The sequence below is a fragment of the Molossus molossus genome, unplaced genomic scaffold, assembly GCF_014108415.1.
Source record: "Molossus molossus isolate mMolMol1 unplaced genomic scaffold, mMolMol1.p scaffold_m16_p_7, whole genome shotgun sequence".
Classification (NCBI taxonomy): domain Eukaryota; kingdom Metazoa; phylum Chordata; class Mammalia; order Chiroptera; family Molossidae; genus Molossus; species Molossus molossus.
In genome coordinates, this window is record NW_023425401.1 from 8,037,535 (window position 1) to 8,062,527 (window position 24,993).

General features: G+C 47.0%; 1 protein-coding gene across 2 annotated transcripts in view; it reads left to right on the top strand.

Annotated features, from left to right (window-relative positions):
* The window catches only part of DPY19L1 (dpy-19 like C-mannosyltransferase 1), a 61,417-nt gene that overhangs the window by 34,994 nt on the left and 1,430 nt on the right, over positions 1-24,993 (top strand). For both annotated transcript variants that reach the window (XM_036247176.1, XM_036247175.1), the window contains exons 11-20: positions 2-61; positions 835-915; positions 4,791-4,892; positions 9,660-9,731; positions 11,658-11,707; positions 15,003-15,027; positions 15,933-16,052; positions 17,388-17,562; positions 18,255-18,354; positions 20,537-20,662. In XM_036247176.1, the coding sequence (XP_036103069.1) occupies positions 2-61; positions 835-915; positions 4,791-4,892; positions 9,660-9,731; positions 11,658-11,707; positions 15,003-15,027; positions 15,933-16,052; positions 17,388-17,562; positions 18,255-18,354; positions 20,537-20,662 (911 nt within the window). The remainder of the gene's footprint in view (position 1; positions 62-834; positions 916-4,790; positions 4,893-9,659; positions 9,732-11,657; positions 11,708-15,002; positions 15,028-15,932; positions 16,053-17,387; positions 17,563-18,254; positions 18,355-20,536; positions 20,663-24,993) is intronic.

Consider the following 24,993-nt stretch of genomic DNA (forward strand, 5'->3'; position numbering starts at 1 on the left):
GGGTGCACTGGCATTGAAACCACATTTCCTGAAAATAAATGTGTCTGAACTTAGTTTATGGGTAAGAATCAATCTGTTTGCATGCATAGGTTTTCCCTCTCCAAAGTATGTCATTGGTTTTATGTTTTACTTTTAAGGAAATGATGTATGCAATGCAGGGGATCTAACAGTTCTTGGGGCTCAATTTCATTGTGCCAAATTGCCTTCTTCATGACCAGTTAAGATTAGTAGTTAAAAAATTTCAGTTATTTTTATTACCCATGTTTTTTCCTAAGGAGTGGCGCATGTATAATAAACTGTTAGTAGAAGGGGACTTGAACTGCATTGCTGTATAGATCTTTACAGTACATTAATTTTTATAATATGATTGTACATTTATATTTTTATTTTTAGTGATAGCCCCTTGATTTTGAAGTAACATTATTTTAATTTAAGATGCATTTTTTTTTTATCCTCACCCAAGGACATTTTTTTTGCATTTATTTTCAGATAGAGAGGGAGGAAGAGAGAGAAAAAGACATCGATGTGAGAGAGGCACATGGACTGGTTGCCACCCGCACGACCCCAACCGGGGCTGGGAACAAACCACAATCGAGGCACGTGCCCTTAGTGGGAACCAAACCCGGGACTCTCTGGTCAGCGGGCTGACACTCTAACTGCTGAGCCAAACTGGCCAGGGCAATTTAAGATGCATTCTTAAAAAGCATTTGCTCTTGGATGTGGAGATATTTATTTGACACGTGATTAAAGCATTTTTTCTTCCTAGACTGTGTCTATGAAATGGCTGTATAAACCATCAGTTTATTTTTGTTTTGTTATATTTTTCTTTTGTAGGTCATCCAAGGATGTTTTTGGTTATTTGGAACTGTCATACTAAAGTATTTGACATCTAAAATCTTTGGCATTGCAGATGATGTAAGTACATTTTTGCTTAAACTTGCAAAACTTGAAAAGAATCAAACAGGATAAAAACAAATTACTCAGGTTGTTAAAATGCTACCATTTAAGCCAAATTCCAAGATGAAGTCTGTTCATCTTTATTTTATCTGTTTATTATAGTAGAAGCTAAATATGACTATGCATATAGTCTGTATTCTCCAAAATTAATTTCTTGATACAGTTATTGTAATGGTCTTTCTGTATCACAAAGATTATAAAATTTTAAAGCAAGAAAGCTCTAGAGCCGCTAGTGGTTCTCAACCTGTGGGTCACGATCCATTTGGGGGTCGAATGACCCTTTCACAGGGGTCACCTATGACCATCGGAAAACACATATTTCTGACGGTCCTAGGAACCGAGACACCGCTCCTGTATCCGTCTCCAGGCGGGTCCGCCCACATGCAGATACGCGCACAGACCACACGAGGAACTGTACTAAAGGGTCAGCATTAGGAAGGTTGAGAACCGCTGCTCTAGAGACTTAAGCTCCTATTTTAAGGTCTGTGCCGTTCCTTTTCGCTGGTTTCTTTAGAATCCACTATTGTCACAGATAAAGATGCTGTCTTCTAAGCCTCTTAAATTGTTGATCATGATATATAGTCTTTTTCTTTTTTTCCCCTCGGTGTTCTGGTCAGTGCTTGTGAAAAGTTTATCTATGAGCCTTTATATGTGATTTCTTCCAAGTTAGTTTTATTAAGAGAAAGTTTTGTTATAGTTGTTTGTTCTGTTTTGTTTTGGTATTTGGGTAGGAGAAAAAATAAAAGAAGAATTTTGCTTTATAACATTAAGGACCCTCTCTACTGTAATTTTACTTTGTTGTTTAGTCAGCATGTTAATTAAATTTAAAAAGAAATTAACACAAGAACCAACATAGAAAGAGTAAAGTAAACCATGTATTTTCTTCTGTAATTTATTGTAATTGGCTGTCCTTTGTCCTGTAGCAAATTAAAGCCATGATTGTGGAACGGGTTCTGTAGAGTCCTGGGACTCTGGGGACTCTTCCGTGGGGCCCATTCCTTCCCAGAGCCCTGCCCGCCCCTGTTCACGGGGCAGCCTAGCTTCCATCTCTTATCCACTGGACATGTGTTCAGGTTTTCGTATGAACAAGGGAATTTTTTGCTGAAAAAACTATTGAACAACTAGGCTATCAGTGGGTGGTCTAGAACCTCTGGAAAGATTCTTAAAAGTTTAAAACTGGTCTCAAATGTGTTTGTTCATTCAGTATGCACCTGCTATGTGGCTGGTCTGGGGGAGAGAGGAACAGGTCCTCGCAACTCTGATGCCTGTAGACTCTGAGCGCTGCCTGCTGCAGGGGCATGGGGTGGGGGAGGGGATTCCAGGGGCACAGGGTGGGTGGGTACCGAGGGGCATGGGGTCCGGGGTGCCCAGGGACATGGGGTCAGGGACAGGGGCACGGGATGGGGGAGGGGAGCCCAGGGGCACAGGGTTGGGGGGGTACCGAGGGACATGGGGTCAGGGACAGGGGCACGGGATGGGGGCACACAGGGGCACAGAGTTTGGGGGCCCAGGGGCACGGGGTTGGGGGAGCCCAGGGGCACGGTATGGGGGGGCCCAGGGGCATGGAATTTGGGGGCCCAGGGGCACGGGGTCGGGGAAGCCCAGGGGCACGGGTGGGGGGCCCAGGGGCACGGGGTCGGAGGAGCCCAGGGGCACAGGGTGGGGCCCCAGGGGCACAGGGTCAGGGGAGCCCAGCGACACGAGGTGGGGGCCCAGGGGCACAGGGTCGGAGGCGGCAGGAGTCAGCTGGGGGGGAGAGCTGAGGCGCTGCATCCCCAGGGTGTGCACAGTGTGTGGGAAGAAAGGTACCGAGCCCTGTCCTAGGTTTATGGGATCTGTCCCCTCACTGGGAAAGACGAGCCAGTGAAGGTATTGATGCAGGTTAAAATTTCTGCACATGTGTGAACTGGTCTTTTATGTTTTTTATTTAATTTTTCTTATTTAGATTTGGAGCTCATATTATATATGAATGTTTTCAAAGCCCCACCTCGTTATTCCTCCGTGGGCTGCAGTGTTTCTCTGTCGCCAGGTCTCTCGCCCTCATTCCCTTCTCCTTCCTTTGGCTTGTTCTGGGCTTTTCTGACGCTTCCTGGAAAGTGTGTGGCTCTTTTCTTCCCAGCCTGTCATTTTCCGTTAATGCCTGTGAGCTATAAATTTCCATGTAAGCAGTTCTTTTCTGTGTCTCTTGCAAAGAAACTATTTTATGATTCTTCTTTAACCTTAAGGTTAAGTTTGATGTTATCTCATTTCTAGCCAAAAGGATGTTTAAAGCTCTTTCTAGTTATCATTTTCCAATTTTATTCCATTTATTGTTAGAAAAATACACTTAGTATTATATAACTGAACTTCATTGTGGCCTAGCATGTGAACATTTTTTAAAAAAACATTTTACTTTTGTTTGAGGATAATGTGTATTTTCTCTTGTGAAGTTGGTATTCTGTGCCTCTGAGCTTACTAGCAATATTATTCAGATTTTATATTAACGTTTATGTGCTTTTTTATTTTAGAGGGAAATATTTAACATTTCTATTGAACAATGTCCCCTTATCTATTACTTCTAGAGCTTTTAGGCTCTTTTCTTTTCTACAAGTTGAATCTATACTGTCAACTGTGATTGTTTCATGATTGCTGTCATCGTGCTTTGCTGTTCGTTGTACCAGCGTCTAATATCCTTGTCTCCCTCGTACGGTCTTGCTTGAACGCAGTTTCCTGAGACAGTACAATTGCTAACCTGGGTTTCTTTGGCTCAGTCTCTGTGGTATGTCTTGTTCTCTTCTTCTGTTTCAACCTCCCTGCATACTTTGGTTTTAAGTGTGCCTTTTATAGACAATATCACACTGAATTTTTTCCTCTTAAATCCAGTTGGAGCATCTGTTCTTTAATTAGTAAAGTTAAGCTCTTTACTTATGTGGCAGACAGTTATCATTATATTGGGGCTGCTCCTTTCATTGAGACTTCCAAACATTTTTCTTGCTTTTTAGATTTTTTGTCTCCTTTTCATTGGACAGATAGTTTTCTTATGCTATGTTAGGTGCTATTCATTCTCCCTATTGATTTCTTAAACTTATTAGCATCCATTTCTTCTCCAGCAAAAGAAAGTGTTTTGAATTCTTCAGCATGTCCCCATCACCCTTCAGTTCCTCCTCTTCCCTGATCCGTGTCATCTAGGTACCATCTGGGATTTTAGTTCTGGTTTGTGTAAAGATGTCATTTCTCCCTTTGCTTTGGTTCTTGCTTTTTTAGACAATAATGGATTAAAAGTTTGCACATGTCTCATTTATATGAAAGTAACTACCTTTCTCACATGGCTTTTGTGGAGATGAGGTAGTGTGAGCAGGAGCTCGTGGTGACGAGTAAAGATTATAGAGGCCGGTTGTTGATTGCGAAGTGCGTCCTGTTCCAAGCCCTGCCGTCTTCCACTTCTTGCGGAAAGTCTTCAGTCCCTATTCAGAAACCGGAATGAGCGCTTCCTTGTCTTGATTGTCGCACTTTGTCCTTTATGAGTGATAAGGTGTGTGTTCACGGCCCCGCGTCCCGGTGGGCTCCAGCAGAGGGGGGCTCTGTGGTGGGTGCACCAGGGCTAGCACTCTGAGCAGGAGAACCGGGATGGAAGACGTGGTTTGCTGACGATCGGTCTGGGAAGCCTGGTGTTGTGGGTGCTGCCGTGTGTCAGCAAAGGCAGAGAGGGCCATGAAGGGGGTGCAGCGCTTCGTCGTTCCGCGGCGCTCCCTGTGTGGGGACAGTGACGACTGCTCTCAGGTGCTGTTCAGGTGACGGTGAACTAGCGCAGTGTGTGGCATAGTCTAATGGCACCTCATTTTGTTCCTCACTAGGCTCATATTGGCAACTTACTAACGTCAAAATTCTTCAGTTACAAGGATTTTGATACTTTATTGTATACCTGTGCTGCGGAGTTTGACTTTATGGAAAAGGAGGTAAGATACGATTTCTAGTTTCCCCCCTCGGTTTGGGTTCATTCATCGTCCAGGAAGGGGGTCCCTGTTACCTCCTCCTCTGCCCTGTGCCGTGATCTGCGTGGGAGGGAAAGGAAGCGGGCAGCTCAGAGGGCGCTGTCCTGCTTACACGAGTGCAGCTCCCTGATGTGCACGGTCTCGTCTCACTGTGACAACTCGGGAAGCTGCTGCAGACTGGCCGTGTCCGGGGGAGTGACCACCGGCAGTGACGTCGCCGGCTCTTCGCTGCCACTCACTGAGGCGGTTCGTGTGAATGGTGTCACTGCTTTGAAATGTGACCAAGTACAAGTTTCTTATTCCAACAGCAGTTTCCTGTTAAAGCCGTATTCAGGTGCTGAGGAGGAAGCCAGAGGGTAGTTTGGTGGCCTGTGAGGCAAGTCTGCAATGCCACCTGATGTTCTTGGACAGCTGCCCCCGCCTTTGTGACATAGTTCCTCATTTCCAGTAGCTGCTGCAGGCAGGTGACACGCGCACAGATGGGGCACATAGCAGAGTGCTTTGCGCTTTTAATGGTATTTTATAGAAGTTACGATTTTGCAGCACTTCATGAGCTAGTTTAGTTCCAAAACATGTATGTATGTGTCTTTTTACACCACCCATGTGGCCCTGCTTTATTATGACTATTTTCTGTGAACCATGTTTCTTGAAGGCTGTATGTGTGCATGTGTTTAACTGGCCAACATGTTGACACCCTCGTTTTCTCCCTGGGCTCCACGGTTAGCCGCGTCCGGGTCCCAGACCCGCGGACCGGCGCGCCGCGCAGCACAGTGAGTCAGCCCGGCGCCCTGAGCGGAGCAGCCTGCGTGCCCGTGTACGCGCGCTGTTTCGACACACACTGGTTGATGAAGGGGCACGGATGACAGTGCTGACCTGCAAGACACTAAATGCACATTCATAGCAGGTCAAAACTCCTTCAAGAAAGTGGTAACGGCCATAGAGGGGAAACAGCAGCAGAGAATTAGGACACAGAAGTCCCTCGACATCGGTCAGGATATGCCTGGCACTGCAGCCTGAGAGTGTGAGCCGTCAGTCACGGGGGAGAAGGAGCCGTCTGGAGACAGTGGCGAAGCTCTGCCCAGCCCGCCATTCCCCATCTCGTAGTCTCTGCTCCGGGGCTGTGCTGCACAGACCGTGTGCGCCTGGTCAGAGCGCATCGAATGGTACGCCCGTCCACGCGCTGGGGAAAAGGAGCAATTTAACGTGATATCATACTGATTTGGAAAGACACTTAAGATGTATATTGAAGTAAGCAAAATGGTACAATCTTATGTACTTATAATTAACACACATCCGTTAGAGTATAAGAGCAAACTTTAACAGTGGTTTCAGGGTGAGAGAGAGTCAATAATTAATTTCTTTTTGTAGTTTACATCGCCTACATTTTCTACAATAATCGTATATTAGTTTTATTCTGTAAAAAGAAAGGAAAATCAGTAAGGGAAAATCTTTCCCTTTTAGATAAGAAAATGGATAGTACCAGTATTGAAAATACGGGGAACCAAGAGAGGAACATTTTTATGGCCAACATTTTTAGGAACATTTAATGCTGGGTACACCCATGTGATGTACTTAACTGTGTTTATGTGTGTGTGGTTAACACGACATGACAAGAGTACACAGATAAATGGATAAAAGATGTATTTTTTCATGAATATTATTTTATGAAAATTGTATTTGGGGTGGGGAGTCAGTTTAAAACTTTGTATCAGCCCTGGCCGGTTTGGCTCAGCGGTTAGAGCGTCGGCCTGCGGTCCAGAGAGACCCGGGTTCGGTTTCCGCTAAGGGCACGTACCTCGGTTGCAGTTTGTCCCCGGCCCTGGTTGGTCGTGCAGGTGGCAGCCACTCGATGTGTCCCTTTCACATCGATGTTTCTCTCTCTCTTCATCTCTCTCCCTCCCACTCTATCTGAACAAAAAATGGAAAAATGTCCTCAGGTGAGGATAAAAAAAACAACAACTTTGTATCATATTATACACCAAACTTTATTTCAGTTAATTCAAGCTTTAACGATAATGAAGCCTGAAAAATAAATTTGAAAGCCCTTTCAGCGAACAGCACTTCATTTCTGACAAGCGAGACCAGTGCAGCGGGCACATGAGGCGGATGAATAGACTTGTGTGCATGTCACTTAAAACATCTATACGATAGACACTGTGACAATAAAAAAGCTGATGACGGATTGGGATGGTTCTTGCCATAAACATAACGAATGAAACTAGAGATTAATATAGGAGCTCGTTTAAATCAATAAAAAAATTACCAAGAACTTTCACCCTTCCCCCCCACCAAAAGCACATCCCTATGCCCACGCGTATCAGAAATGGGTGAAGGATATGAACAGGCAATCTGGGAGGGAGGAAATACTGGTAACTGATTAAAATGTGAAATTAGCCCTGGCTGGTTTGGCTCAGCGGTTAGAGCGTCGGCCCGTGGTCCAGAGAGTCCTAGGTTTGGTTCCCGCTAAGGCCACGTACCTCGGTTGCCATTGGACCCCAGCCCCAGTTGGGGTTGTGCGGATGGCAACCAGTTGATGTGTCTCTCTCACATTGATTTTTCTTTCTCCCTCTCTCCCTCTCTCCCTCCCACTCTTCTGAGGATAAATGCAAAAATGTCCCTGGGTGAGGATAAAAAAAATAAATAAATAAAATGTGAAATTATCTTTATTTTTTCCTGCATTTTCCAGTTTTTACAATGAGCATACATAACCTATTATATATGCTTAGAATAAAGTAAAGAATTATAAAGAAACGTTAAAGTAAAAGAACTGGTCATTAGAATAGAACACACGTGCACACACACACCTCTCTCACTGTGTGGGGTGTGTACCTTTGCATTTGTTCTGTGTGCACATTATCTGGTATATCTTAGATATTGAGGAAGCTTTATAATTTTATGTTAATACCTTTCTATATTAACCTTAGTCCCTTCCGTGAGTTTCCTCCTGAGGGCTGTACTGAACTTGGCTAGTCACTTCTTGCCCTCCCTAGGTCTCACCCATTTCTCATTTATTGTGATACTGTAACCAGTGAGATTATTTTGCTTCTGCGTCCTCTTCCCCTCCTGCCCCACTTCTAAGAGTCCCACTGTATCTTCATTATCAGAACACGTAAACCACTCACACTGTCTTTCCCTCTATTTCCGTCATTGTCAGTTTGATAGGTCAGTGGGGTTTTTGTTTGCTCTATTTTATTGAATATATTGGGGTGACCTTGGTTAATCAGGTTATATAGGTTTCAGGTGCACGATTCTATAATACAACATCTGTATATTATATTATATTCTGTGCTCACCACCCCAAGTCAAGTCTCCTTGCATCAGCTTTGGTAGGTCAGTGATTTTAAGGCTCATGAAGCCCCTCCTGCCATTGTGAGGTTGTGAAGCTTGTCTCCATGGGTTCCTAGGACGGGCTCATGGGCACAGTGATCCCGAGTGTTCACAGGTTCAGATGTTTTATCAGGGGCTCCATACGCGAAGGTCAGGTGACCAGGTGCGGGTCTTGACTCATGTATCTTGTCTTGAGTGTCTTAAATAAGGTACTCTGCTCTCTCCTAGTCAGAAGTATTTCTGTCAAAGTCTGGTGTTAATCCGATTTTCTTTGACAGAAATATTTTAAAATATCTTTTAAACTACTGGAATAACATGTTAACACTTTGTTAAATACTTCTAACACAATTGTGATGGATTGTCTTTTTAAGGTAAATACCTGTATCTTACAACTTCTGTTATATTTGTTAGTTGTTATTAGAAAATATCTAATTTTTAAAATATTAAAATCATTTCAGTTATATGAGTTTTGCTTTGATTAAGACATAATGTAAAATTTACAAAATAAATGTATGTATATTTTAAAATATTAAGTACTATGCAAATGTTTATAAAGGTAAATCGTAAGATAAAAATTCTCTTAATAGGACTTCTAACTCATGAAGTATATATTTTGTACAATAAATTATCAAAATTACTCATCTAATACAGAATAATAAGTGAGAAAAATTAGACTAAGAGGGAAAAATCAGAAAATGCTACTTAGTGCATACTTTGTACCAGTATTTTTTTATGCTGTTGAAGCTAGATTTCTCTTTATAAACGTATTAGGGAAAGTGTACATTATTTGACTCAATAATAAAGAGTTGCTTTGTGAGGGAAAGTGTAGGTAGTAAGCAGATCAACCGCAATTTAGAAATTTCAAGTTCAGGATTGTTTAAGACTGTGACTTCAAATTATTGAGAGGTGTATAGGATTGCAGTGTGTCAGGCTTTAAGTTTTTAAAATCTGTTACTAAAGAAAATGCCGGAATGTTCTTTTTATTTTAGTAAATGTTGGTCATTGTGTGTGTGTGTGTGTGTGAGATTGGATCATGGCTGAGATTTTAATCCCCCACAAAATGTACAAAGAAAGCTCCTGCTGTTGGAAGGAGTTCTGTTGACCGTAGGTGAATATAAAGTTGGGTCCCCTAGTTAGGAAAGGGGTGTGCTAAGGTGAACTGTAATCTCTCTAGTCAGGTTTCACGCTTACATGTGTTTGAGGACTGTATCCGTTAGTGTTTTCAACTCAACATTTTGGGGAAGTTTGTGTCCACGGAAATGCATCTTCGTTTTTATGATGGGAGTCCAGATGGGACCCCAGGTGGGTGCATGCGCATGTTTCAGTTCGCTTGGTTCATTATTTGCAATGAAGTTTTGTCTGTTCAGAATAGCACTGTCCTCTAACAGCACCTCTGACTTCCAGACCCCCCTGCGGTACACGAAGACGCTGTTGCTTCCCGTCGTCCTCGTCGTGTTTGTTGCAATTGTCAGGAAGGTACGTCTGCCCCTGAAGAGTTCTCTCCTTCAGGGAAGTGTTTCCCTGTTTCTGTATAGGAGATGTGTGTACCAGGCTGCGTGTTAATCTGACACACATTTTGTATGGATTTGCTGAGACACATCTGTGTTTTCTTACTAACAGCCTTTGGCGAGCATTTCCAAGCCTTAGAAATACCCTGCCGTCCTCCAGCTTAAAATAGAGGAAGAGGGTGGTCCACGTTTTGATAGTCGTGTGCGTGAAAGCAAGACCAGAGACCTCACTGGCCCAGATACGGTCGTTTCTGCCTGTGTGAATTACCACTGCCTTGCTTTTAACTTTTATGTGGTATTTCCCTAAAGTCTGTAATGTATGCCTTTCTAAGTCATCTGTGCAGTGCTCACTAGCTCCTGGATCAAATTTATTATAAATCAAAAGGAAAAGTAGAATATTAGCAGTATATTATTAAACTCAGTAACGTGGTCAGACTCCCCAGCTTGGCTTTGATGGTGAAACTCTTTAAGCCCAGACATAAACCAGGGCAGGGAAGTTGCAGCCTTTAGCAAAGGGGGGTGTGATGGTCTCTTTCTCCTTTTAAGAGTTGGTGCACTTAACTGAAGGCGTTTTAAAAGAACGAATTGAGATCAATCTGTCGTAGAAAAATAGATGCTAGACCCTGAGAGTTTCCTCAGTGCTGCTGTTTTAACAGTGTCATACATTTGTAGATATTCTGTGCTATAATTATCATTCACATTATATATCTGTACTTCCCCAAAACACTTCAGCTATTTCAGCTGGCTATTGGACAGCCCTGTGAAGCACAGACATTATTGTCCCCATTTGGACAGATGCAGAATTGGGAGGTCAGAGAGGTCGCCACCAGCCTCACATCGTACCCACTGAAGCTAGGAGGAGCGCAGCCAGACGGGCACCTACCCTGCTCACGGGCGCTCTGCACGTCCGATGGGCTGTGGTCAGTCAGCTCCTGCTGCTGCCAGGCTCTCTGCCCCCTTTGCGCTCTGCGTGCCTCGTGGGGGCCCGCACCCAGAAGGGAGTGAGGAAGTCTGGGTGTCGGCAGTCCAGACTGTGTTAAAGAGACAGCCATCTGGACGGCTGCAGATGACGAGGATGATCAGATCAGGTTCAAGAAGTGGGGATGTTTGATTTAAGAAGAAAGATTCGAATGGAAAGAGGATCATTGTTTGCACATATTTAAAAACCTGCCACTTGGAAATATGATTACATTCATTTTGGCTTTTTAGAATTCTGGCCAATTCCAGGAGATTGGACCTTTGACCAGAAGTGACTCAGACTGATTAGGAAAGTGTCAGATGTAGGCAGCAGCTAGTGCTGAGAGCTGGACGAACCCGTCAGCAGGGTCGTAGAGGCACCGTCCCGGGGATGGCCCTTCAGATCGGATGGCCTCGCAGTTACTGCTAAATATGAAAACCCAGGTCTCCAATCATGCCTGAAGGGAAGGGGAGGCCTCGCCAGCAGCAGGGGGTGGAAGTCACTGAGTGTGAATCGGGAGTCACTGAGTGTGAATCGGGAGCGGAAGTCACTGGGTGTGAATCGGGAGTCACTGGGTGTGAATCGGGAGTCACTGAGTGTGAATCGGGAGCGGAAGTCACTGGGTGTGAATCGGGAGCCGCAGTTCGGTGTGAAGACCCAGCAGGGCTTTGCCACCTTCAGGAGGTCATTCAGTCCAGCGGAGCCTGGTGCTCGTTTACAAACAGGACAATAAAATCTGCCCGCACAGGGGCGCTGGGTGTCAGAGATGCTCAAGAACCATACAAGTGTGAGGGTGGGTCATTGTAATGATTACTTTCCGAGTTACCTCTTACCTCCATACCTCTATTCAAGTGAAAGTTTAGAAAACACTTTACGCAGTTAACATTTTGTTTTTCCCAAAACAGCTATTCTAAAGTGTTTAAAATCTATTTGCAGATTATTAGTGACATGTGGGGTGTCTTAACTAAACAGCAGACACATATAAGGTAAATATGCTATTAATAATTTTGTTACTTCCTCTATTTACCATAAAGTCGATATTTCTGGTGTGTTAATTGTGTAGTTCCGTGTTGTGTACTTGACATTTGCTAATCGCTGCTTTCGATGGTTGTCATCCCCTTTGCTTTTCTCATTACCTCCTACCTGTGCGGAGCTCAGCATGTCGCTTGTCCTGCCCCGGGTCCCGTCAGCCCAGTCAGCCGTAGCCCTGCACGGGACCTTTGGGCCGTCGGGGACGGCGCTGAGCTGTGGGCCATCTGTGGGCCGGCGGGGACGGCGCTGAGCCATGGGCCGGCGGGGACGGTGCTGAGCCGTGGGCCATCTGTGGGCCGGCGGGGACAGTGCTGAGCCGTGGGCAGGCGGGGACAGCACAGGATTCTGTTACGGCCTCGGGGCCAGCGCTGCCTTCACAGGGAAGGGCAGGGAAATATAAACCTGGATCCATACCTTACTTTTTATGCGAAATAAATTTCAGATAGAACAAAGATTTAAATACAGGGCAAAAAAATGAAACCTCAAAGTTAACCAAGAGATCATTGTTATACTTTTAGGGTTAGAGGCCTTGTTAAGTATGAGATAAAACCCTGTAAGCTGGAAGAAAAGATGACAGGGTTGACCAGATACATACTTGGTAAGATACTCAAAGCATGCTCAAAGAAAAAGACAAATTGGGGAAAATATTTGGAATATATGACAAGGGACTAATGACCAATCAGAGAGAAAGAATCTCATAAATTAACAGGAAGAATTCTAGAAACCCATTAGGAAGCTGAGTGAAGGACACGGACGGGCAGTTGAAAGGAAGACACATCCCCTTCCCTTTCCCACCATCCTGTCCTGTGGCCTCTGCTCTCCAACTGTGACGAGCCAGCGGTTCCTGCCTTGGCAGTTCTGCAGTGGCTGTACCCGAGCCCCTCCGGGTCCCCACCCGCACCCCACCCATCCCCACAGCCTGGCTCTTTGCATGGCCAACTCCTTATCTCCCTACTTTCTGTCACCTCCTTCAGGAAGCCTCCCTGCCACCGTTTCTGAGTAGACTCCATGCCTCCTGCCTGTCGTTCTTCCCCATCACACCCTTTGCGGCTCTCTCAGCGTCTGTCACCAGCGATGCTGGGACTGTGTCTCCTGAAGCGTGGCCGTGCAGGAGACATCCGGCTGTGCCTGAGCCAGCAGCTCTGCAGGGCGCGCGCCTCCGCGTGTGCGCGCAGGACGCAGAGACAGTGCCGCTGCCCACGGGGTGGTGTGTGCAGAGTGAGCGGAGGAAACAGCGCAGGTCCTCTAGGAGGGGTGCTTAGCTGTGACCCAGTCATAGATGGAGTGCTGGCCACCTCCATGAAATACTTCCTTCCCCATCATTCAGTACAGACAGGACAAAGCTATATAGGGTGGTTCCCCCTTTTTTTTAAAATATGAAGATTGCCCTGGCTGGTTTGGCTCAGTGGTTGGGGTGTCGGTCCGCAGACCAGAGAGTCCCGGGTTCGGTTCCCACTAAGGGCACGTACCTCGTTGCAGGTTGTCCCCAGCCCCAGTGGGATCGTGTGGGTGGCGACCAGTTGATGTGTCTCTCAACTGGTCGATGTGATCTCTCACATCGATGTTTCTCTCTCTCTACCTCCCTTTCTCCCTTCCGCTCTATCTGAAGATAAATGCAAAAATGTCCTTGCGTGGGGATTAAAAAAAAAGAAGATTGGGTATGTTTGTGAGTGCATGGGAAGGATCTGGAAGGATGAAACCTGTAACGGTTAAGAGCACAGGGCTGGAGGACAGAGTAAAGGAAGTTTGAATTCCGCTTCCATGCTTTCGTTGGATTTGGGGGGAGGGGGATTGTTCAGTGTATGTGTTTGTATATTCTTTCATAACTTGAATACACACAGCCTTATATATTTTTTGCTACTTACAAATTTCTACCAACCAGCATGTACCCCTGAGACCATCCTGTTCTCATTTAGAAACAGTTTGCCGTAGCCTCACTCTTGTTGGTACTGAAGCCTCCGGGAGCCGGGGACAAGGAGAAGGCTCTGGTATAGAATGCCAAGTTCCTTCATTTGAGGTGAAATTTTTCTTGAGGAGCTCGGGCAGGTCTGTGCAGGTTGCAGTGGCTCGGAGTCCCAGCTGTTAGTGCCGCTGCTCCCCTGGGGAGGAGGGCAGGACGGCAGACGCAGACCCGTCCTCCGAGCGCGCCTCCCGAGGAAACGGGGACAGAATGCGCTGGGCTAAGGGGTCACCTCGAGCAGGACCGGAGCTGCCCCGAGAGGAGGACGGCACCCTGCCGTGGCATCTGGCCTAAGGACCTAAATCCTGTGCAGTGTAGAGGGGCGGTGGAGGAGAGCCGATCGAGTTACAGATGTGAGGAGCAGGGTCCCCCGTGTTTGCTTTCACTCTCCCACGACTGAGCTGTGAGGGCAGAGGCCTCTCGCACCGTTTGCCGCATACGGGCAGGGCCATCGGTGCTCAGGGAGACGGGTGATAATCAGAGAAACCCATGGCAGGCTCGATGTCTGTGAGCTCAGGCGGAGATGAGGGCCGTGGTGGAGGAGAGGGCGCCCCCTAGGCTGGAAGGAGCAGTGTGAGTCTGGGGGAGGAGCATGGTGACCAAGAGGGAACGCGGTGGGACAGGAGTTTCCAGGATGAGATGTGGGGAGCAGCCTAGGAGGACCGTGTGCAGCGTGTTAAGGTTTGGGAGTTTATTCTAATTACGGAAGAATCCACTGGAGGGTTTGGAGTAAGGGCGAGGCATGCCTGGATTCCCATTTTCAAAAGATTGCTCTCCTGTGATCTATCAATGGGGAGAGGACAGGGCCTCTAACCATGTGTCCTTCCTCAGGAAATGGGAACTGTCCAGCAAAGGCAAAGGTGGAGTTTTGAGGCTATTTGCATATTCCAGAGAGGCTGCTAAAGTCATCTCCCACGTGGCTTCCAGTTTAAGGGGAGCTGAGGGACCACTGGGGGCGCTGTGCAGGCCGAGGTGTTCCTCTTCAGTCCGCTGTGCCAGGGCGTCGCCAGGGAGGCCTCTGACACCTGCGTGCCTTTCACTGGTCTAATAAATGTCCGTGTCGTCAAATCTCCAGCCTGTGCAGATTGTCACTTCTTGCCCAATAAACTGTCTTAAAAGATTGTAGCACCAGTTTTGGTTTGTAACTTTTAGTTATTTTGATTTACATATATGTGCCCTGAGGGAATATATAGAAGTGGTAAAACTCGTATTTGTAAGATAAAAATGCAAATAATGGAAGTAAGTGCTTCCACAGTGATTTAATCGCAGAATTTCTTTTTCCATTTCAGAAAACACCAGTTTGATCACGGAGAGGTAAAGACTGAATGTCGCTAAAATGTACCGTGTTTTCACGTGTGTGTATTTGGACCTTTCTTTCTAGTTCCAGCTTCTACATGTATTAGTAAATGTCACTCATCACCTTCAAAATAGGCCTGCATGTGGTTTTATGAGAAGGCTACACAGGTGACCGTTCCCTTGTCAAGTAGGAAGTTCATGAGGGGTTCTCAGGTCATCACCCTGGTCCTGGAGCCTGCTGGCAGGCCTGTGGAGATCCCTTCCCGCTGCTCCCCTTGCCTGGGCTTTGGCGTGTGGCTGGTGCTACTCCCGCCTCCTGGTGATTCAGCCTGTTTTCTTTCTTCTTTTTTCCTTTCTCTTCTTTTTAAATTGATGTATAATTGACGTTACATTATAGGTTCACCTACAACACGTAATGATTCGAATGTGTATACATTGGGAAATGATCACCACGATCAGTGTAGTTCATGTCGCCACCATGCTTAGTTACAAAATTATTTTCTCCTTCTGCTGAGGACTTTTAACATCTGTTCTCTTAGCCAAAGCATACTGACCAGCTAATTATGCCGTATTTCGTATTTCAACCTGTTTTTGCCGGCCGCTCCAAGGCGGAGCTCCGGGACCGGGACGGCCGTTCTTTCTGGTTCCCCTCCGCCTGGACCCGAGGTGGCCGCGGGGAGAACAGGCTGTATTCTCTGGGGCGTGACTCTGGGCGGAGCTGCCGAACCCTGGGCCGTAGTGGTGTGATTTCAGCCCTCTGGTAAAGTGGAGAAGTTGGAAAGTGAATTTCATGACTTGTTTATTTTAGACATTAAAGTATTGATACTAAGAAAAAATACCCTTTTCCGTTTACTCACCACTTTAATAATATATTCTTCAGCTTCACAGCAGCAGGAGTAAAAATCCTCTTCTCTTTCTTTCAGCTGGTTTACCACGCGTTGCAGCTGATAGCGTATACGGCCCTCGGCGTTCTGATTATGAGGCTGAAACTCTTTCTGACGCCGCACATGTGTGTGATGGCTTCCCTAATCTGCTCCAGACAGGTGCGGGGGTGCTGCCCTGGCTTGTGACCGCGGTGACAGTCCTAAGCCTTCGTTACCGAGGGACCCGAAAATGACACTGCATTACCCGAAGTTCCTTAAGTGATCATCATCGAAATTCTTCCTGGCTTTGTACTAATTACTCCTAAAATGGCAAAGCTGATCATTTTCTAATCTTCTCATTTCTAGAATAGTCCTTGACAAACAACAGTCAGTGTGGTAAATTCATGAATGATTACTACATGTGTTGATTGAAAGCAGAGCTTAATTGTAGAAATACTTTTTTTTTGTTGTTTTGACATTTATATCACAAAGAATTCTAACAAATGATTCCAAGTGATATGTACTTTCAAATTATATGTTCTTTCAGTGTGAAGCTTTAAACATTTTTTTCATTGAGTATACATGTGCATACAGACACACTCAATTTCACTGCTGTACTGTTCAAATTGGGCTGAAGCCCTGTTGGTTATTTGCTGCTTGTTTTTCCTGGATACCTGCCCCCTTGCTCAGTATTCAGGTTTATGCTTCCACAGCATCACCTTTTCATCCGTCAAGCAGCCAGGATGCTACAGCAGTACCTTTCAAACGTAGCAGTGTTTACCAAGCATCGAAATCACACTCTAGGGATGACAGTAGAGTGTGGATAGAAAAACCTGAAAACAAAAGTTTCTGTGTGTGTCCTCGTGAAATAATCTGTGGGAGAGAACGGCAGAGACAGTGCTGTTACTGAGGTGGACTGTCCGAATATGGAAGAACTAGGCGGCATGTCGTCCAGTTAGAGAGGCCCCGCTCTCTGGAGGCTGGTCGAGTGGAAAAGCTGCTGTTCCTGGGCCCTCCGGGCCGGTCAGGAAAGGAGGCTGGTTGGAAGCATCTCCCTTCAGTCCGACCCGCAGTGTGACTGAGGGCCACAGATGCCCTGGGCTGGCCCCATGGTGTGCGGGCTCTGCATGCACAGTCCACCGGGAAGGGCCCTGCACCTAGCTTCATGCTCTTCTGTTGCTTTTTTGATCTTCTTCATAATCTCTGAACAAGGGGACCCCACGTTTTTGGTTTGCGGTGGGCCTGGCAAATTCCTTAGGTGGCCATAGCCTTGCCTGAGCCTGGGAGCAGAAGGGCACGCTGAGAGAAGGGCCTCTCAAACCATGGCCCACTTGAAGGGCTGGTGGTAGATGCTTTTGATTCCTAGGGTCAGTATTTCTGGAACTTCTCTATGGTAATTCATGCTTTATCTGGGACTCTAGCGGAGACTGCTGTTCTCCGGGGAGAACTTTTGCTTATTGGATACATGCTTTCTACTAACAATTAATTACCACTGCGTCTCTGACTTGGTTTCAGCTGTTTGGATGGCTCTTCTGCAAAGTGCATCCTGGTGCGGTGGTTGTTGCTCTGTTAGCAGCGATGTCCATACAGGGCTCAGCGAATCTGCAGGCCCAGTGGAACATCGTGGGGGAGTTCAGCAACTTGCCGCAAGAGGAACTTATAGAATGGATCAAATACAGTACTAAACCAGGTAAGAAAAGTATTTTTTAGGTAGTGTTTTTCCCAAATTTTATATGCCGCTGCAAAATCCTCAACTTTAAGTTGCTGCCAGTAGCCTTCCTCTGTGTCATTAGTGCTGCTTCTGCATTATCCAGAGTGAGAGATGCCAATCTTACCGAAGTGGTGTGCAGAGGAAACGCTTTGTGTATTTTCTTAGTAATTCTGTTTGCTGTTTTCCATCAATTCTGATTTTGTCTAAGTTTTACATGCCACAATTTAAAATAATTTTTGTTTATTTTCATAATGAGTATTTAATCGTAATCCAAATTCCTTCTTGAAATGGAGTCATGGAATCTTCACGTTTGAATGGGGAGATTTTGTTGTCATTTGCATATCAAATCACTGACTATTAAATCATCTTTAGAATTTTTTTGGTGCTATAAAAATTTCAGCCAATTTGATACTTCTTCCCCAGAATCAGGAAAGACCTCCAAGATGTTTAAAAGGAACAAAACAAACATTCTCAGTAGTGAGACGATGAGGCTCTGTCTTCTGAGGAAGCCGGTCGCCCGAGCTCGCGTGCTGGCTGCTGCTTGGATAGCCACGCGACTGGATTGCGGGTCTGCCGGGCAGCGTGCAGTCACACCCCTGGGCCAGGCTCCTCGGGCTGGGTCTCCGCTTCTTGGGTTGGGGTCTTTCTGAGCCACCGCTCCTGCTTTGCAGACGCAGTGTTTGCGGGCGCCATGCCCACGATGGCCAGTGTGAAGCTGTCGGCGCTTCGGCCTGTTGTGAACCATCCGCATTACGAAGATGCCGGCTTGAGGTTAGTGCGCCGTTCTCACACCGTGGGGCGCAGGTTTGAGGTTAGGGTGCAGTTCTCAGGCCGTGAACCCCCGGCATCACGAGGGCACAGGTTTGAGGTTAGGGTGCAGTTCTCAGGCCGTGAACCCCCCGCATCACGAGGGCGCAGGTTTGAGGTTAGAGCGCAGTTCTCACGCCGTGGGGCGCAGGTTTGACGTTAGGGTGCAGTTCTCAGGCCGTGAACCCCCGGCATCACGAGGGCGCAGGTTTGAGGTTAGGGGGCAGTTCTCACGCCGTGAACCCCCCGCATCACAAGGGCTTAGGTTTGAGCTTAGGGTGCAGTTCTCACGCCGTGAACCCCCCGCATTTTGAAGATGCCGGCTTGAGGCTAGTGTGCCATTCTCACCCCGTGAACCCCCCGCATCAGGAGGGCGCAGGTATGAGGTTAGGGCGCAGTTCTCACGCCGTGAAACCCCCGCATCAGGAGGGCGCAGGTTTGAGGTCAGTGCACAGTTCTCACGCCGTGAACCCCCGGCATCAGGAGGGCGCAGGTTTGAGGTTAGGGCCCAGTTCTCACGCCGTGAACCCCCCGCATCAGGAGGGCGCAGGTTTGAGGTTAGGGCCCAGTTCTCACGCCGTGAACCCCCCGCATCAGGAGGGCGCAGGTTTGAGGTTAGGGCCCAGTTCTCACGCCGTGAACCCCCCGCACCACGAGGGCGCAGGTTTGAGGTTAGGGCCCAGTTCTCACGCCGTGAACCCCCCGCATCAGGAGGGCGCAGGTTTGAGGTTAGTGCGCAGTTCTCACGCCGTGAACCCCCCGCACCACGAGGGCGCAGGTTTGAGGTTAGTGCGCAGTTCTCACGCCGTGAACCCCCCGCATCACGAGGGTACAGGTTTGAGGTCAGTGCGCAGTCCTCACGCCGTGAACCCCCCGCACCACGAGGGTACAGGTTTGAGGTCAGTGCACAGTCCGCACGTTGAAACAGATCTTCCATAGCAGTAATGAGGGAACCAGCAGAATAACGAGCGGTGTGTGGAAAGGCTGTGTTGAGCTGGGACCATGGACCCGGGAGAAACGCTGCACTGAGGCTGAGGTAGATGGAAAGCTGAGGCTCATGGAGCAGCCAAGTCCGCGTCGGGTTAGTTCTCCGCCAGCCGCTGAGGAAGCGCCGCATATCGGCTGCCGGGGGGCGGCCACGCCCCGAAACACGAGGGTATACCCCGTCGCCCTCGGCTTCCCGGAAGGGTCAGCCCGGTGCCTGGGAAGGGTTTCTTACGGGCCATTTCCCTGGATTCTTGGGGCCAGTCGAAATAGAGCCCCATTCAAAGAGGGTTTAATTCTGGTTTTCACTAGTATAACCTGTTAGAATTATTTTGTGTTTTGTTTTTTACAATTTTTTCTCAAGCACATAAAGTATGTTCCTTTTGAAAAGGAAATAGATTTCATTTTTGTGCAATTTCTAGGGGAGACCATACTATTGATTTGCCAAGGGACTGGGTGAATCCTAGTAATACATTCTTTGTCTAACTGTGGCACATACATTTTATAAATAAGAAACTTTTTCATTAAAAAAATCAAGTTGTGCAAGCTAATTTCCAGAGCAATTAAGTTGGGTAAATCTGGCTTTTAAAAACCCAGCATATAATGGAGAGCCATTGACTGCCACCTGCTGCTGGTGTCAGAGCTGGCCCTGCAGCTTTAAAGTGCGTGTGGTGTCCGGCGGTGCAGCAAGTGGTTGAGCATGACCCCTGCACCAAGAGGTCGCGGTTCGATTCCCGGTCAGGGCACTTGCCCGAGTCTGGGCCCAATCCCCAGTGGGGGCATGCAGGAGGCGGCCAGTTGATGTTTTTCTCCCTCCCTCTCCTTTCCCCTCTCTCTAAAATCGATAAAGAAAATGAATCAAGTGCTGTACGCTTGTGCAGCATATCTTGTCTACACACAGGGTCCCTCACTCTCATTTGTGATCGATGATGAAGAATTTAAAACAAAAACAAGCAAACAGACAAAAAGCCCAACTGTAAGGACCCCTTTTCCCAGTACTCCGGGGCCACCCCCTTTTATCTTTCTTCTGACCTCCCTCCCCGGGGCCCTGGGGGTGACCCCTGTGAACAGTTCTCCTGAGCGCTCGCTGCTGTCTTCCAGACCGATTGATTGCATCCTTTTTAATCTTGACATTCTTCTGCCCGTTTACTTTTCTTTAAAGAGCCAGAACAAAAATCGTATACTCGATGTATAGTCGAAAAGCAGCTGAAGAAGTGAAGAGGGAATTGATCAAGTTACAGGTGAATTATTACATTCTAGAAGAGTCCTGGTGTGTGAGAAGATCCAAGTAAGTATCAACACAGTTAGTGTTGCATCATCACAGAATGTGAAGTTCTCCAGTCTCATGGGCAAGTGCTTTATTAAGTCGTCCACATGAGACATTTGTAGCGTTTAGCAAAGTATAAGTGGAAAAAGTTTTTTAAGATAATTATTTGAATTGGAGTTTTTTTCTTTCCTAATCATTACAAACATCTGTTTCTTTTCTAATGATGTGCACCTGTGTGCTTCCTTAAAGGCATTACATAGGCACCGGTTGATAATTTCCTGAATTATTCATATTTGCCTGTGATGTTTTTTAAATCTTGTATTTCAAGTTGGAGGTATTTTCTTTCAAAGGACTTGTGGAGTCTGAGACAAATGGTAGAGAGTCTTGCTATGATGACAGAAGTCAAGCGCTGAGGCTCAGGGCCCCTTTTGTCCCCCCACATCCCTACGACACACCATGTCCTGTGGTGGACGGGACCCTCCCAGCGTCGGCTTAGACAGGAACTTCTCTCTCGCTGTGTCCCATCTCATTTCAGTGGGAAAATAACTAACTCTGCTCTGACCCACATGCTCCTGGGTTTGTAAAAATCATCTATTTTCATAGAGACGTTCGTGAAGCAAAATATAGCCCAAGAGTTAGTGAGACCCGCAAAGCTTAGGTGAGTTCCACAGGGACCGTGTCCGCACCTGGGAGACTAGAGACCGAGGACAGCAGCTGTCGGGAGGCCAGAGCGCTGGCTCCAGGAGGGGCGCGGATGGGAGCAGTTTCATCCGAAACCAGGGGTGCTCTGTGGAATACTACTGTTCCCTGAGCTCACCCCTCTTCCGAGAGGCCTTCGGAGACTGATGTCTGCAGCTCACTCGTGATACTCTGCTTGTGTGTCAGTGGGGCGCAGGGGTGATCAGACAGAGTAATTAGACATCGACTCAGGAGTACACACCGTTCTGGCCAAGTTTGTCAGCATTGCCCACCAGGAGCTCAAACACTTGATTGTTGAGTGGTTTTTCTGTGAATATATCCCAAGCGACTTGACTTGAATCAGGATCTGTAGAAAATGTTACTGTTCTTAGAGTCATAATTTACAAAATGCTTTAACTCCTTTTGAACATAAGAATGTATTTGAAATTCGCACACTCACCTTTAATGAGCTTTGCTGGGTAAGCTGAGGACAAAAATGCCACAGCTTCTGTCATAATTTTATGAGGACACTGCAGTAACTATGTGCTGGGTGACCCCTGCCACCTGACACACCGGTGGGATGCTGGGACCAAAACTTCATGTTTCGTGACCTCTCTCCCCACGCGAATGACCAGCCTTGGCTCGGGATTCTTCGTTTCCCCTGGAGCCCCGCGCGGTGCTGTGGACACGGCGGGGAGCTGAGGGAGCCTGGTACTGGTGGCTGCCGGGCTCACGCTGTGACAGCAGAGCACTGGTTCCGTGTCCGGAGGGAGGGGAGACAGCCCTGGGGCTGTACTTGGGAGGACGGCTGCACACTGCACAGCAGGGAATCGCCCCCTCTCCACAGAGCTCACTGCCGCACTGGGATGCAGAGGTGGGTGGGCGGGGGTGCTGAGTTCCCTGTGGGGACCTTGACTTGCCCCCCGGGTGTTCCAGCAGACCGGAGCGGGAAGAGGGTCAGGACGTGACTCTCTGATCTGTTGTTCCCAGTCAGTAACTAGAACAACACTCTTGATGTTCCACCAGATTTCAGCCCTCCTGACGATGAGTATCAGGAAACCTCAGCTGGTGGACTTGCTTAGTCCTTGAAAGAGCGCACACTCTGATTTCTGTTCCGAGAGGGAAGCAGATGGGGAACTCGGAGAGGAGAGGGAAGGGGGACCCAGAGCTAGTGCCTGCTTTGCCGTGGGAAGGATTGAGTTTCCTGACAGGCTGTCCACCGCAGGGACCTCCCTGCTCGCCCCGGCCCTCGCCCAGCTCAGTTGTGCCAGCCCGAGACACCCGCGTGCCGCTGCAGCCGGAAACTGGCCGGCCCGGGGGCAGGGGACGCGGAGAAGAGAAGAGAAGAGAGGGCAGGGGCCTGATGGTTATCTGGTGTTGAACGGGCCCGGCACTTTGTGAGCCCTAGATTATGTGATCTCGTTTATAAGTGGCTTAATTGTGTGGCTTGATTATTCCTTAATTGCTTGACACCCTGTGTTCAAATACACGTACAAAAATACACTCCAGTGCAAGTTGTAGGTGAGCTTTGAATGAACTACTCTTTTATTCTCGGTTGACATGAAGTTAAAATACATGAATTCAGAAGAAAAGTATTCAGGTTGTCACTCATGCTGTTTGAAGACGTGGCTGGCCGCCGGCCTGGGGAAACTTTGGGAACTCAACAAAGGCAGCTTCGCTCTCTCTTTGGTCCTGAAATTAGTTGAACTCAGGAGCCGGTGGTTTCCACTTCCTGTGTATTCCACTGTGCGTGCCGCTGGCCTGCGGTGTGGTAACAGTTTGGCTTCGCCCGTGGGAGAAAATGAAAAGGTCGAAAAGCCATGCCCAGTCGTAGCATGTGTGTTCAGTGTCGCAGATGCTGGTGTCAGCCAGGGTGTGCAAAAATGTGCACCGGACACTCTTCCTGGGGACACTCCCCGAGAAAACCTGTGGAAAGCATTTGACAGAGGCATGGTGAAAATGGTGTAACCCTCTGTCATAGCAATAATGTTGCTTCTAGAAGCTTGGCTTGCAGAAAGATAGAGGCACAGAAATGTTTATGTAAGCATTGTCTCATTATGGCAAAATGGGAAACAGTATCCACCCATAGAAGAGTTAGTAAGTAATGCAGAGGAGACTGCACCAATCAGAAAGATAAAGAAGGGTTCTCTGTACTGAGGGGAAGTGGTCACGTTTTATTGGCAAGTGAGGAGTCCCAGAATAATCCCATTTAAAAGCCACCTGGGGCATCTGTGCATGTAAATGTGTCTGAGCCTCTGTGTGTGTGTGTCCGAACGGAGATAAAACTAGCAGAACGTGTCCTGGGCTGTTACTGAAGTCACCTCTGAGAGTGGCACTGAAGGTGACGGTACCATCCATGTTTTAATTTCAATGGGTCTGTTCTGACACTTTGTGGGTAATTAATTACCTTGAAAGATGATTTTGAAGAGAAAGGACTGCATTCCTGTGGTGCTTGCCTCTGGACAGAGGGCAGGGGAGCAGATCGCTGTGGGAATAAAAGGGACTTGCTGTGAATGGCTTTGTCTCTTTACAGAAAAAAAGTGAATCCCGGCCGGTGTGGCTCAGTGGTTGAGTGTTGACCCCTGCACCAAGAGGTTACCGGTTCGATTCCGGTCAGGGCACATGCCCAGGTTGTAGGCCCGATCCCCCCGGGGGGGGGGGGGCATGCAGGAGGCGGCCAATCGATGTTCTCTCTCATCGATGTTTCTCTCTCTCTCTCCCTCTCCCTTCCTCTCTCTAAAATCAATAAAGAAAAGCAATTTTTTTAAAAAGTGAAACAACTGTGACAAAACACAAGCAGTTGTTAGTGCTGTGCCACTTCCTATGTTTTTCTCTGTGTTTCTAATTTCTTAAAACAAATAGGAAATTGTGAACTTCCACTCACTTTTCTGTTTTTTATTGATGTTCTGGAAGGGTTCAGGCCCGTTTCCCTGTGAGGGTGTCCCACATCTGGGTCCTGATTCAGTCCTCATGACCAGATTCATTTCGACGATTTGGCAGGAACACTACGGGGGTGGGGGTGCTTTTCATGGTGTCACTGTGGTAGGTGCATGCCACGCGGTTCCCTTGTTGCTGATGCTGTCTGGTCACGTGACTGAAGCATTTTCCCCCCTCCCCCCCTCTCCAGTTTAAGGAGGCAGAGTTCCTTTATAATTAATAAGAAGTCTATAGAGTAATTCTTGGAGGCCATTTGTTTATATTCTTGCCTGAATCATTAATGTTACATTAGTGATTATAAATAATTCGGCAATATAGATTTGAAAGTAATCTGTCACCTACTAATTTGTGGGTGTAAGGATGGATTTGATAAATAATCGTTGGATCAAGAGCTACTAGGCTATTCTGTGTGGAAAAAAATAAAATTAAATCTCTACCTCACATCATACAGAAAACTTAATTTTAGATGAGTTATAGATCTAAATGTGAGAAGCTACAACTTTCATGGGAGAACACACACTATGTTTTCAAGATAATGCGGTAGGGATGAATTCTTTAAATAAGACATCAAAATTGTAAACCCTAAAAAGAAAGATTGACAATTTGGAATATAATAATATAAAAATCTTCAATATACAAAAGCCAAAAAAGAAAAAAAAAGAATCCTAGCAAAAGCTAGCAATTCTAGATTTAAAATAAATTTTAAAGTTATCCTGAAGAACTTATTTGGGCAAATA